The sequence below is a fragment of the Anopheles nili genome, chromosome 2, assembly GCF_943737925.1.
Source record: "Anopheles nili chromosome 2, idAnoNiliSN_F5_01, whole genome shotgun sequence".
Classification (NCBI taxonomy): Eukaryota; Metazoa; Arthropoda; class Insecta; order Diptera; family Culicidae; genus Anopheles; species Anopheles nili.
In genome coordinates this window covers 27645322-27659942 of record NC_071291.1, presented here as the reverse complement: position 1 = coordinate 27659942, position 14621 = coordinate 27645322, and the positions used below count along the sequence as shown (strand labels likewise).

Sequence of the window (14621 nt, the reverse complement as noted above, 5' to 3'; positions counted from 1 at the left end):
CACACACGTGCACACGCACGCACACCTCCACAGTCGAACCTCTCACGGGCTCTTATCTTTGGCCAGTTTTCCAACGAGAGCGTATTAATGTTGTTGTTTGTATATACACAACTACCCATCACCATCAGCGATCCGCGCGGCCATCGCTTTCCAGCGCCTTTTTCCGCCATTTTGCGGATGGCGGCTGTCACACGGCGACCTGCCATCCGTCGGCGGTGGTTATAAATAGTGGATAATAAAATGCTTAGGCGCTTGGTTGACCATTTTTGGCTGGGTAACGTGCAAGAATTTAGCAATGGGGCGTACGTAAATATACACAAGCCCCCCGTAACGGCACGGTGTTGGTTGTGGAGGCGTACACATTGAATTTCTTCGAACTCGACACGAGAAGAAGCATTTTTAGGTGAATATGTGGAATTTATATGCACTGTGTGGTTTTTTGCTTTTTTTAACACGATTATCTTCCAAAAGATGGATTTATGGAACAATACCATGCTCGATGGAGGCGCCTGGTCATTGCATGAAAACCATAAGGAACAATTTATGTCTACTTAAATATGTCTACTCAACTCTTCTTACGCAGTTTAAGAACAAGTTCTAGTTCTCTTTAGCTTAAAAATGCCAGGAAACAAAAGCAATTATGTATTCTTTACTTGAAAATATGCTGGTAAAATGATACATCTAATAATAAATTCAAGTGTGTTAGATATCTTTATTAAATTCGCATTTTATAAATTTAATTTGATATGATTGATGAAGATTAAACATTGTTTTATTTTATTTAGTACTATTGAAACAAAATAATAAGTTAAAGTGGTAATGGGAGCTACTCAACGACATTCATATAAAATTCATGATTTGATTGAATGTGATAGCATATGTTTCGTCCGGCAAAGCAGCTCACACACGCCCAAAGCTCATATTTCTGTGATCAAATCAATCACTTATCGGTTCTTCCGAATGATATGGGTTTGTATGTTGTGTGTATATGTTTTTGCTCTATATAAACCAGCTTTTGGGAGACTTATTGTTGAGCAGAAAATAGCTTTAATACAACGAAATCATCCATCCGTTTGAATGGTTGATCCACAAACGACACGCGCACAAATCCCAACCGTAAACCACTCAATCGCGGATAGAAAATTGAATTTATTCTCAGCGGATTTCACTCCTTTCGCTCACTGTCTTAAATGGAAGTGAACGGGAGACCGCTGCCAGCGATTTCGGATGCGATCATTAAAATTTAATAATGCTCTATTAACGTACGACCTCTTGCAATCGGCTCTTTCCAGTTAATTCAATTGTTTTAGATGAGAAAGCAGCTCTTTTCTATTGATCCGTGCTTGTGAGCTACAGAAAGAGTAACTGAAAATTTTGATCTGGAGCCGATTATTGCTAAATTGTTACCACGGGTACATGCAAAGGACTCTCTGGGCCGATAAAAGTTTAAGGTTGGTTGTAATTGTTCCGGCTTTTATCGACATTGGGTGACGTTCTCATATACAAACCAACTTTTGGTGTCGTGTTTTGTAATAAATTCAAGCAGATTCGAGCATATGGCTTACAGAATGATGAATTTAAACATCCGGTTATGGTGGATTTATTAAACATTGATTATTTTTCGGCGCGCAACGGATACCGGTACTGGTGACGAATAAAGTTGTAATTGGTTATTGTTGTAAATTTATTCGCAAAAATCAGCTCAAAACAAACACTCCGGAGAGTCCTAGAGCTTTTGTTCTATATTCGTTTTTCATTCGTGCCGCTTTCTAGGCGGATGTCCGTCAAATGTCCTTGAGATGTATCTAGTGGCATTTCAACATGTTGGGTATAAAGCGGTGGATGTACATCGCGCTCACTTCATCAACAGAGTAGTAAATCTGTTGCATCAACTGTGCTGAAAGAGTATTCCATACGACTTGAAGCATTAAATTTACCCATGTATCTTGGCAGCGAATCAACCCTCCAGCGGATGTTTCTATTTTTACGGTGGGATTTTGCCAACCATTTGGCATGCTATCAATAAATTCGATCAGCTTAAATTGTTTCACACGTGTTGATGGTTCTTGATACAATCGAACGGTAAGTCTTTGATAGTGATATGTCAGCACTGGGATAATAAGATCGTACTTTAAGCCTCCGAAGCTATTCATATCAAATATATTGAATTACAGTACTGTAAACCTCTGGTTAAAATAACTAGTTGATGAATAACTTATACAGATTTTTAATCTTCGTACAACTCCTTTTTTGCCTGTTCGATTAGTGTCGCTTGGATTTTACTTTTTCCACCATATCGTGCCGATCCATAAAATCGTTCCGATTCCAGCGTGGCATGGGTCGTTTCAATAAAATACAATGAAACCAGGTGATTTGAATGCCACCGAGAGCAAACTATTTTATTATGCTTACGGTCGGGTATTGAAACCGGCGTACCCTAAAGGGAGTCGCTGTAACGGATTGCACCGATTCGGGTCGTCCCTCAGGCACTACGTTGAACGGACCCGATGGTGAGGAGCCATGTTTGCAAAGTCGTACCATAAATCATGATCGCCGTCTTGGTCGTCTCAGTTGTGTGTTCGGTGGTTTTCCACGGTTCAACTGTGAGGTGCGCTGCATAGCTGCGAATACTTTAGGCGAATTCGTCCGTCGAAGACACGACAAAACCGCCACACGTCATCGAGACCTTGACAGCTGGATGAAGAAAGCCGATGACGTACTGAAAACATGCCGACGTGAAATCCAAAATCAATAAGCCCCAGATTGCTGCAAAGTGGCAACTTGCTCCGGTACTTTGGGTTTTGAATGACGATCAGCTTGGCAGGATCCCCATTTGCATGTAAAAGGTGCCAATTAGGAACGGTGTGCCGCACGTCTTCAGTTTAACAGGAGCAGTAGAGTGATTTTTCCTGCTTGAATTTAAAATTGAAAAGCTCATGAAACACTTTTTGAGGGAAAGCATTTGCTAACGTTCTCTTTGCTTTACATTGGTTTTTCAAAGGTCAACATTTTCCAACAGACACACACATGAAAAGACCATTTTGTAGAGGATTAGTCGCTTACGTACGGTTTTTTTTCAACAACCACTTTTCACAAACGGAATTGTTCGTTAATGTTTTATTTTAAACAGGTTTGCGACGTTGTGTATCTGAACCTTTTCCCATTCCGCTCACGTGACATGAACTGCAGGTTGGAAGGATGGATGTTAAATATTTAACGATTATTGGTTGATACAATCAACGATTTTACGGCTGGTTGATATTTATTTTTACCTTGCATTAATTTGAACAAGTTGTGACGGTAGCTGATTCAAACCGATAAGCGTGAGTCCTGGAAGCTTTATGTGAATAAAACCATTGTGTCTGGGGCGTGAAATTGATTTCCAATTACTTCATTGGGTAAAACAGAATCTAAAATCACGGGTTTATTCCTAAAGGGAGCGCTGTTTTTCCACATTAATTATGCATCGGAAGGTCTCGAAGCCGTAGCGCGATATTTTCCCTTAGCAAGGGGCTATGAGCCGAAGCCTCTGTTAAGATAAACCTTTTACGTAACCGCTTGATATGAGTCTTTTGTGAATAATCACATCTGACGATGAAAATGTTACGTTTTTTACTGTTTTTATTTTGTGGGTTTAAATGTTTATGTATCAAGAAATTTTATAGTAGCTTTCGTATCGAGAAACATTTAATTTTGGTTGTTAATTTTGCTTACGATTTCATAACAATTGTTTACACCAATTTGCAAGTAATAAATCTCCTATAGTACTTTTGTTGCTCTTACTCATTCGCCCTACTGTAGAGTTAAACACCATAAAAGCACAATAATGCGTCCCACGCGTCAAAGTAAATCACCTCACGCGCCAGTTCCAACTTTCAAGCAATAAAGAGCTTCCGCGAAAATAAAAATCCGCGTGGAATTATGACGGACACGCCTTCACGTCTCTCCTCGATGTCTTTGCACTTTCGTTCGCAGATTGCTCCTGCCACTCAACCCATCCAGACAACGAACCGCAGGCCCGGCCGATATAAATAAATAATCCCACCGCTACCCCCAACCGAGGGCACGTGCGTTTTCTTCGGTGTGAGAAAAAGGAAAAGCCATGTACCGTCGGAGCTAAGGTGTTGCGGTCGAAAGGTGTACGGAAAACGCACTGCCCAGTGTCAAGGACGATCGCTGTACTTTCACCTGCCAGCCAGCCAGCTGTTCCGCGCTCGTTCGCCCTAGAGTGGTGTTAGTCACGCCCGTGATTAGTTTGACATCCGTGGAGACGCTCTCGGAACGCTAGTGGGAGATAGAAAGGCATTTATTGGGGAAGCTTTCGTTTACCTGTGACACCTTTACTCCTGACGCTTCGCAAACCTCGGTCCAAGATGATTAATATCGCCGGCGTTATCAGCATCGTGCTGTTCTACATCCTGATCCTTGCGGTCGGCATATGGGCAGGCCGGAAAAAGGAGTCCGGCAATGACTCGGAGGAAGAGGTGATGCTGGCCGGCCGCTCGATCGGTCTGTTCGTTGGCATCTTTACCATGACGGGTAGGTAGCTTCTACGGTCGGTCGAATGGAAAGGTCCTGTGCGATAAATCACTCTCTCGGATGGATGAATGGCGATGGTGTCGGTAGAAGAAAGGTTACATCATTTATGGCCGAACCGGCACGGTGCGTAAAAGTGAACTTTTTTCCTCCGTCCGCTCGTTCGTGCGAATTCATTCGGGTTTTATTATATGAGATAATGAAATTAGATTGTGAAATATTTGCTACAATGGCAGGATGCGCGAAACTGAGAGAAGACTCTGGAAAGTTTGATTAACAGATACATTACGTCCTATGACCGTCTTAATGGAGAAATAAATGAAAAGATATTTAGTTTTGATGGAACATCTTAGAAGAAAACAATACAGTTTGTGATATGTTTTACTTGGTTGGGTTATTGGGCTATTCAAGGCAGAGAAGCATGTAAAAACTTAAGTAAAAAATGCAAAGAACTTAGACATCAAAAGCATTCAATAAATGCACACATAAAAGTAGGCTTTGTTTTTTGTTCAAGAGCTTCCAAGTTTTGAAAACTTCTACCGAGAATTCGACAACAGGCAGCCATGTTAGTAATAATTTTACAAACTTTTACTTCTGATTAATAAGACTAATCCCTCTCATGCTATGATTCTCTCCCAGCCACCTGGGTCGGCGGTGGATACATCAACGGAACGGCCGAGGCCATCTACACGTCCGGATTGGTCTGGTGTCAGGCTCCATTCGGCTATGCTCTCAGCCTTGTGTTTGGTAGGTATTTGATAGCAAAAAAAAGTATCGAAAACACCTCCACAACGATTCCATCTCTGGATCTTCGCAGGTGGCATCTTCTTCGCGAACCCAATGCGCAAGCAGGGTTATATCACGATGCTGGATCCGTTGCAGGATAGCTTCGGTGAGCGGATGGGAGGCCTTCTTTTCCTTCCCGCACTCTGCGGTGAGGTGTTCTGGGCCGCAGGTATTCTGGCTGCCCTTGGTGCCACCCTGTCGGTGATCATCGACATGGAACAGGAGACTTCGGTCATCCTGTCGGCGTGCATCGCCGTCTTCTACACCCTGTTCGGTGGGTTGTATTCCGTCGCGTACACGGATGTGATACAGCTGTTCTGTATCTTCATCGGGTTGTGGATGTGCATCCCGTTTGCGTGGGCTAATGACCACGTTAAGAGCCTATCCTCGATGGAGGTCGATTGGATCGGTGAGATCGGCGAGGGCTACACATGGTTCTACGCCGACTACGGCTTGCTGCTCATCTTCGGCGGCATTCCTTGGCAGGTGGGTTGAAGCACTCATCGACAGTCGTCAGCGAGAACTCACACTGACTACGGTGTCCTTTGTAGGTGTACTTCCAGCGCGTCCTTTCCAGCAAGACGGCCGGTCGTGCACAGATCCTCTCGTACGTCGCTGCATTCGGCTGCATCCTGATGGCCATTCCGCCCGTGCTGATTGGAGCCATCGCTAAGGCAACTCGTAAGCGCACACTTCGTGGATAAATTTAGGAGGTAAACTTGACATCAACCCGCTTCTTCCATTCGATCCATTTCTTCCTCAGCCTGGAACGAAACCGACTACAAGGGCCCGTGGCCACTGACGGAACAGGAGACGAGCATGATCCTGCCAATGGTGCTGCAATACCTGACGCCGGACTTTGTATCGTTCTTTGGGCTTGGGGCCGTCTCGGCCGCCGTCATGTCCTCGGCCGATTCCTCCGTGTTGTCCGCCTCGTCTATGTTCGCACGCAACGTGTATCGGCTGATCTTCCGGCAGCGCGCCTCCGAGATGGAAATTATCTGGGTCATGCGTGTGTCCATCCTGGTTGTGGGAGTGTTGTCCACCATAATGGCCCTCACGATTCCATCGATTTACGGGCTTTGGTAAGTTGGATGGTGAGGTGGTCAAATGTGCACCCTAAGCTCTCAGTGGGGGAGAGATTTCGCTCCAAGGATACCACGCGATGGTCCATGTTGGGCTCTCTGGCGCGTAGTAAACGGTACGTGACCTTCATAACGAGCGAAGGAACGAAGCACACAACACGGTGCTATGCCTGGCGCAAGGAATCAGGACCTCGCGTTAGGGGTGAGCAGAAGGACTCTCGAGTGTTTTTCGATCACTGCTTCGTTGCCTGCAGGCGCGATGAAGAGCCCATGCTAATGGGTAACGAAAGCGATCGATTTTTCCGAACGACTTTCCACTCCTTGCCAAAGCCAGTGGGTGCTCCAACGAGTGGGCTCTCGTGACGGTAAGCGCCCCTTGGATGGGCGCTGAATGGGGTGAGGGTTTTTACTTTCCCATCGAAATCGATGTTTTATTTGTGCCACACTTCTGCCACTTTTCCTGCACTTTGCCAGCCAACCCGCCGAGGTCGGAATAGATTGAACCATTTATCAAAATTATCCTTTTTCTTATCGTTCCATTGTGCTCCTTCTCTACGCGCCCAGGTCGATGTGCTCGGATCTCGTCTACTGCATTCTGTTCCCGCAGGTAAGTTGTAGTTCACAAGGGTTTGAAACCGTCCGCGAGAAACGAAACACGAGATTACGACACGGGTACGAAGCTTCTTGCTCTGGTTCTTCATTTTGATGCAAGAGGCTTACACCGTTCGTAATTCGGTGTGATTTGTGAAGTATCGCCTTTTCGGAATGCCAAATGAGTCGTGGTCGAGGTTTGTCCTAATTGACGGCTGGCTTACACGTTCTTCGCAAAAGTTAGACCAATGTCGATAGATCGAAACTCAATTTGTCTTTTTGGTATGTTCTCTTCTCGTGCGTCTCCATTGGTTTCAAGAGCATGACAAGAATCCTACACGATTCTCTGGTGTAGAAATGGTTTTGTTTTTAATTTCCTTACCATGATTTATGGATGGAATTTCCCAGAAAACTATAGAAGTTTTGTCAACTTTACGGTGGTTTTAAGATATTTGACTCGCTTGCCGATAAATGATCAAATGATTTATTCACATAAGCCCTAATTTGTATTGACTTTCTAGCTTTCTGGTTTATTAGATTATGCTTATACTTTCCCAAATACGACCCATTTAAAAAAAAGTATTTGATATTGCAAGTAAATTGGATTAAATTCCCAATTACTTCCCAGAACGACAATGAGCTTGATGATTATAATCGATACACGCATCTATACAGACACTTTTCCAAATTAGAATGTAAAGTAACCCTTTTCTACTCCCACCAGCTACTGATGGTGGTTCACTTCAAGCATCACTGCAACACGTACGGCAGCTTGGCGGCGTATATAATCGCATTCCTCGTGCGCCTATCCGGTGGTGAAGAAATGCTCGGACTGTCAGCCCTTATCCACTATCCGGGCTACAACGAGGAAACGAAGACGCAGATGTTCCCGTTCCGTACGATGGCCATGATCATGAGCCTGATCACGCTGGTAGGCGTGTCCTGGTGGACGAAGTGAGTATCCCCGTCGGCAGCTAGTCTGTTTGGGTTCGTTGTGTAACATGATCGTTTCCCCTATTTCAGGTGGGTGTTCGAGACAGGACGATGGGCACCACACCACGACTACTTCCGCTGCGTGGTAAACATCCCGGAAGAGTTACACCGAGTCGGGGAACCGTCGGATTCGGGCGAACAGGTAAGCTATGGTTGTAGGGCCCTCTGGTGGCCATTTTCACAACTTGCTATTATCCCATCTCTCTCTCTCACTCTCTCTCTCTCTCTCTCTCTCTCTCTCTCTCTCTCGCTTTCCCTTCACAGCTTTCGGTGATGGCGGGTGGCATGACGCGCATGTATGGCGCTGCTACAATGGTGGGCAAGGACGAACGGAATGGACGAATAAATCCAGCCCTCGAACCCGACGACGACCTACCGGTGGCTGAGGCTCAACGACAGATGCAGCAATCTGCAGGTGGAGGCGGTGGTGCCGGAGTACAGGGAAGTGTCGTACCCGGTGCTGGTCCTGCCCAGGCTCACACGGCCTTTTGAAACACGTCCACCGGCGACTGAGACGCTCGGTTTGACTGAGCGGATCCGGACCGGAGCGGCGTCGTAAAGGCGACTTACTAGAACCCAGTATTTGGAGTATGTTCTCCGCGCGCGGCTGAGAGCGCCCTCTAGTGTGACGAATTATCAGCACCCCCAGGTGCACTAAGCCCCACGAAAGCCGTGGAGCAAGCGTAGTATTAAAGCAAACTGTGGGTGGGGAAAAGGGAATGAGCAAGGCACACGCGTAAATTAGCGAGAAAAAGCAGAAGCAAGATATCACGAGAACTGTGTAAGTAACCGATACATATCAAATCAAACCAATGGAGAGACAAACAATGAACAACCCTAGGAGGAATATTCAAGAAAGCAACAAATACATATCAAATATGATAAGGGAAAAGGTTAGAAAGTGAGACAGTGAGATAGAGAGAGAGAGAGAAAGAAAGAGCGCGCGCGAGAGAGAGAGAGAGGAAGAGAGAAACCATATAGGGATATTATACACCTACATATATTAACGAAGCAAAATCTAATAACGATTATACATATTAACTGTTAGTTGGTTGAACGCCATATCCTAAGGCGGTGTGAACAAAAGCTTTGACGGTAAAGATGGAGGTTGGAACTTAGCAAATTTTAACGTCATGTTAGAACCGGAGACAGCGGGCAAGGATGCAAGGCAGAGCAAGGTTGCATTTCCGTTCGGTGTTTGCCGCTTGCTTTATGGGTTTAGTTCTCTAGTTTAGGTTCGATTTTATTTGACTTTCCAAACGTAGATAGGATCGTGTACAGTCGCATAGAATGTATAAAGGGTGCATCGGAAAGGGAATTCGCTTTCGTTCGCCAAATGTTTCGTTTCGATTCCCAGGATCCCACGGTAAAGCCGCCGTGTTTTTCTCTCCTTGTCTGTTGTATAAACACTGCTTTTCCGTTGCCTTTTCCTAATCGAAACAAGCTTTAAAAACTAACGAACGAGCGTGACCACAGCTCAAAAGGTGCTAAGCCCATAGGGTCGAGGGCGGCCGGAGAAAGGGCACAGGTGAACACGCCAGCCCTTAGCAGAACTCCGCAGGGATTTGTTGTCAAAGAGCGAAGTGAAATGTAGCCGAATTTGATCTATATCCTTTGTTGAGCAGTAACTTAGCCAGAGTCTACTTCCTATTACGTTACGAACTCGTTTGAAGCATCTATTTACATTTTCCGCTTTCCCGGCCATTTCGGGCGAACGGATTGTTATCGCGTTTGATCAATTTGAGCCGAGTCGAAGGAATGCGAGATGAGAATGGCGCGCCCCAGGATGGCACAGTAATGGCGGGAGTAATGGTAAAAGAACCTATAGAACTGATACTTTAGCCCCGTTGGTAGGTGGGAGTACGAACATATCATTAAACAATGTGACGAAGCGGTAGGAGAAGGAAGAAAAAAAAGCATACAAACAATATGAACAACTGCAAGTTGCATTCCACTGGAACATATCGATGATATTACTAGGACAGAATATATATACATCTATATATACACATAAATATATATACATACATACAAGTGTAATGGAATAGAGGACAGAAAACCCATACTAGATTTCGTGCATAGCTGTACAAAACAAAACAAAGGAAGCAAACCAAACCAAATCACAAAGAAAACGAGTCTCGACTACCGTACTACTAGTAAGGAGTTCGCGAGGCAGGCCGAGAACTGTTGAATAGTGAGCATTATGCACAAGCGGGAAGACTATGTGAAGGTACACTGCGAGCCAGGGCTATAAGCAGGCGAATGCAGCGAACGTCCTGCCCAGTAAGGAACCTAAAAGCTAAACAAAAAGGTAGCATGAACAAAACCAAACAAAAAAAAAGAAAACTGCGTAGAATTAATGCACTAGTGGCAGAAAGCGAAAACGGCAGGAGAAACGGAAACGGAAACTACATATCAATCGTGACCTTCCAGCATAAACCCCTTGATGTTCGATATATTAGAAGAAAATTAAGAGAAGAGGAAATCACATACATACATACAAACACACACATACACGCCGATACCCAGCAGAAGGTATATTGATTTATGAGAACTTGATTTAATATTTGGGAACACAGGGACAACATTCCTTTACACACGTTGCTAATAGTTGAATAATTTCGACGTAGGAAAAAAACCAAAGGACATACCTAGCATTCACACACACGTACACATACACGAAACATTGTCGCCCATCCCCACCCGAGCCGGTATCATTCTTCTAAATCACTCTATTGATGTGCCTCCCCCGGTGGACTTTTGACAGGGACACACGCCCTGCTTCCGCAACAAACAATACTCCCTGATGAGAAAATGGCGCAGGCCGGGCGATTTCGAGGTTGTACTTAAAACACTGATCCTTTGCCGATGACGGGGTGTGTGTGCTTTCGTCCTTGCGGTCGATCGCAACACTCCTCACTCCGGAACGGCTGTTTTTCATCTGCACACTTTACGAACGAACGAACGAACGAAGCAAAACCGGAAAATACGGATACGAAGTTTACTGCATTTACTTGCGTCTGTTGCTCCTTGTGAACGCTTGGCGGCTGATTTGTCGTCGATCTCTTTTACGTGTTGTGTATGCATGTTGATCGCTGTTTCGCTGAGAACCCCTACGCGGTGGTCGAGAAGGAGGACCGTTTTCTTCGCTTACGATTCGTTGCACCGATCCCCATACCTGCAGTAGAACGAACCAATTCAACAGAAACACAATAGCACACCGGAAGTTCCGTTCCGGTTTCCCCACGTGCATCGTCGATGCAACCGATATTTGTAACATTACCGGAACTAGGAAATGGCCTCCTTCCTTCCCATCTTCTTCCTCCCACCCCGTCCTCTCCCTCTTTCCTTTCCTATGCCATGACTTGTTAGATTGTTGAGCAGCAAAAACGGCAAAACTAGAGAGAATAAAAATCAAGTTACAAAAATTGTTCTTAGCTGTGCTAAAATATACAACGGTACGTTTCATTCGGCAAGTGTCATCCGAAAATGGGACAAAATCGTGGGTACGAGTGAAAAACAAGGGCTGAAAGCAGTTTACGTAAGAGACACGAGACATTTGACTTCTTGTCATGGGCCTCAAAATTATCCCTCAAAACTCCGAAATATTCCAGAAAGGTTGAAAATGTCCGTCACGTTGATGCAAATATTTCATATGCTTAAACCTACCTTGCGTGATAAATGTGTTCAATGCGGTTAAACGGTGGCTATGACGCTATTGCAAAACTGCACCCAACATTGCTCGGGGCTGAACGTCATTATTTCTTACATTCCCAAAATTAGCTACAAATGCTCCCGATGTGCATCGCGTACAGAGCGAAAGCGTAAAAAAAAGAAACCAACTACCTCTAACAACTTCTAATTCGTTTTAGCGCAAGAAAAGAGCGAAACGCATCGCTCCGTCCATCGGCTACGACGATTTTGTAAGAGTTTAAGAGCCCGCACGTCGACTCATTTGTGATCCAATTATCTTCCCCAAATGCGGATGGTGCGCATTCATTTTCGTCTCCGGTGGGCAAATTTAACCTTTAGCTTAGCCATTAATTAGGACAGCGCGTGTTGCCGAATCGTGTTTGCCGCCACCATGCTTGGTTGCATAAAGCTCCGTGTGTTGGGTTTCTTTCCTTCTCAAGCATGCTGATAGCAGGGCATGGTGGTCATTGCTGTTTTCCGCTTGCAACTGAACACCTCGCCAGTTGGTGTCCCTAAGCAGCCGTTTCGTTCTTCTTTATGCGTCTACGGCCAGTGAAATACCCATCAATATTGCTGCTCAACGTTCACGTGTGCCCTTCCCTTTCGCGATGCCGGCTAATGGGAACGTATGACCCAGCTTCCTCACGCAAATCGACGCGTACCATCTTCGTGCTGGCCCCGCAGCAGTTCACGGTCAATAGCACACTTAAGCGACCTACTGAGCGTACCCAAGCCATTCACTTTCGCGCGAATGATCGGCCAGTCTCGCGCCTTCTTCGATATCTCCAGCCCCACGTGGCTGACGGGTTTAAACATCTCTCACCGCTCAAGCCAGATGGCGAGGGAGGATAGGCGAAAGTACACGAAGGGTTGAGTTACATGAAGGCTTCTATTTTTACCCACATGAAGCAGCTTTCTCGGCGTACCACGAGCGTAAGATGTGCCGCTGGCGTTCAACCACGTGCGAATCTTCATGCGCAAGGCTTGATTAGCATACGCGTCTACCGGTTTGGCGTAACGCAAGACAGCAACCGTGCGGGATTTGGCTCACGTCTCCCGTTCGTAGTTGTTTTGTTCACCTCTTTCGACCTGGGTTGCATCTTCCCAGCTATGTTTGGTTACGGTTGCACGCGCAAAAGTGCGCTCGGTGCGCTGGTTTGGGTGATCACTGCCGGTGTGTCGTACGCTCGTGATGAAGTTGTTACTCTGCTGATTGGTTGGTATCTGATTTTTTGGTGGATGGCAATATTGAGCAACATGGGAATCACTCTGCATACAGCATAGATATACCCAGACACCCCTGCCTTAGACGACACCATTCTTTTCGGTGCGTAGAACCGAACCACGCAAGCGCGATGTTACCACATAGCGTGATGACCTCTTATGACATCGCAATCGAAGTTGATTAGGCGCGCAGTTGTTGAGCCGTCTCATTGCTCTTCTCCACAGTGTGGTGGGTAAATATTTATTAAACGCTCAAAAAGCGTACTCTCTTCTTCTTGATCGCTTGGGGCCGTGTTTGGAATTTCATCGTACGGGGCTGAGACGTTCGTACACTTTCCCCGCGCGCTTTCCCAATTAATTCTTCGCTCCCACCGACCGGGGGAAGCTAAAGTTCACTTTCTTTGACCTTTCCGAGCGCCAGACCTGCGCATACCTGCTGCGAGTGATGAGAGCCACCTTACGTCAGCACTTCCGGCGCCCGGTGTACACGAGGCTGCCAGCGTTTCTGGGGCTGAAGTTGGGGGTGAATCGGGCTCATACCTTCACCCCCACGGCATCCATCTCACCCTGAAAGCACTAGCTTGGTCGGCCTCGGGCACGTATTTCCGTAATGGCGCGCCAAGACCGGTACATAATTCACTTGAACTCCGCACCAAGGGCCACATTACGGTATCTTATTATGCAATCGACGATCGAGTCACTGGTGTGCCAGCGATGCAACCGTGGGACAAACCGCAGCCGAGGAGTCTGCGCGTGATCGAAAAGCGACGAAAGTTCGATTTACATTCTATCCCGGTTCGTTCGGAAGCCCGTCGTGATCGAGCGGAAAAAGAAACGGAGCCGTGTTTTGTGAGGAAAAAAGTCAAACGAAGATTACGATTTATTTCGTTCGAAGGCCTGCCATTGCCTTGTTACTGTAGAGGGTATACATCGATGCTATGCGCGCTTGCCAAACCTAACTCTATTTCCACGTACGAGATTAGCGCGTCCAGATCCTGGCGTCCTCGCGTTTTTCCGGACGGCTGCTAGCTTGTTCCACAATTTTGGGTTACAAAAATTTTGGACAAACTGTAACAGGCGCACACAATCCACATGCAGCTTGTTTGTTAGCTCGGAACGGTGGTCCGAAATGTGCTCATTTGCTGAAGTCAATGAGTCGCGGTTAGCATGAGTCGAACGGTGGCCGGACAAAGTGCACGTTCGCAAATCATACCTTCAAACGCCTACCCGAACCGTGCCCGTGCGGGTGCGGCACAAAACATAAAAAAATAATAATGTTACATTATGAAAACAACAGTGAACAGATGTAATAATTTAAATAACTGGAAAACACATTGCGCACCCGCTCGCGGCGATGATTTGCGAATTTGTGAGTTTACAAAACAACGTGCGTGCTGTCTAATTGCGCCGAAATTATTGCGCCACCACCTGACAGCTGTCAACCAGCGCTCGGTTTGGCAGATTGCGCAAAAAATCAGCCAAAGGACCGGCCATGGATTTGCTGCTGTGGTAGTTGTTCCTCTCACGAATGAGCTCGGCGGCGCATATCCGTTAACACGATGACCAACAAGTCATGGGAACACTGGTGGGTAAACTATAATTTATCTTAAATAAGGCACGTATTTGCTGTTTGCTCCGTACAGATTCCGGGACGCGTATCCTGTGGTGTTAGCGGTTGTTGTCTGGCGGCTCGATGTCGAGTGTCGAACACGG

At 46.0% G+C, this 14621-nt stretch overlaps 1 protein-coding gene across 1 annotated transcript; it reads left to right on the top strand.

Annotated features, from left to right (window-relative positions):
* The first annotated feature begins 4373 nt into the window (after window positions 1–4373).
* On the top strand, window positions 4374–8483 carry LOC128722477 (high-affinity choline transporter 1). The gene is made up of 9 exons (XM_053816180.1): window positions 4374–4539; window positions 5176–5283; window positions 5354–5808; window positions 5874–6003; window positions 6086–6407; window positions 6972–7014; window positions 7723–7952; window positions 8022–8133; window positions 8256–8483. The coding sequence occupies exons 1-9, from the start codon at window positions 4374–4376 to the stop codon at window positions 8481–8483; spliced, it is 1794 nt and encodes a 597-aa protein (XP_053672155.1).
* The last annotated feature ends 6138 nt before the right edge of the window (window positions 8484–14621 follow it).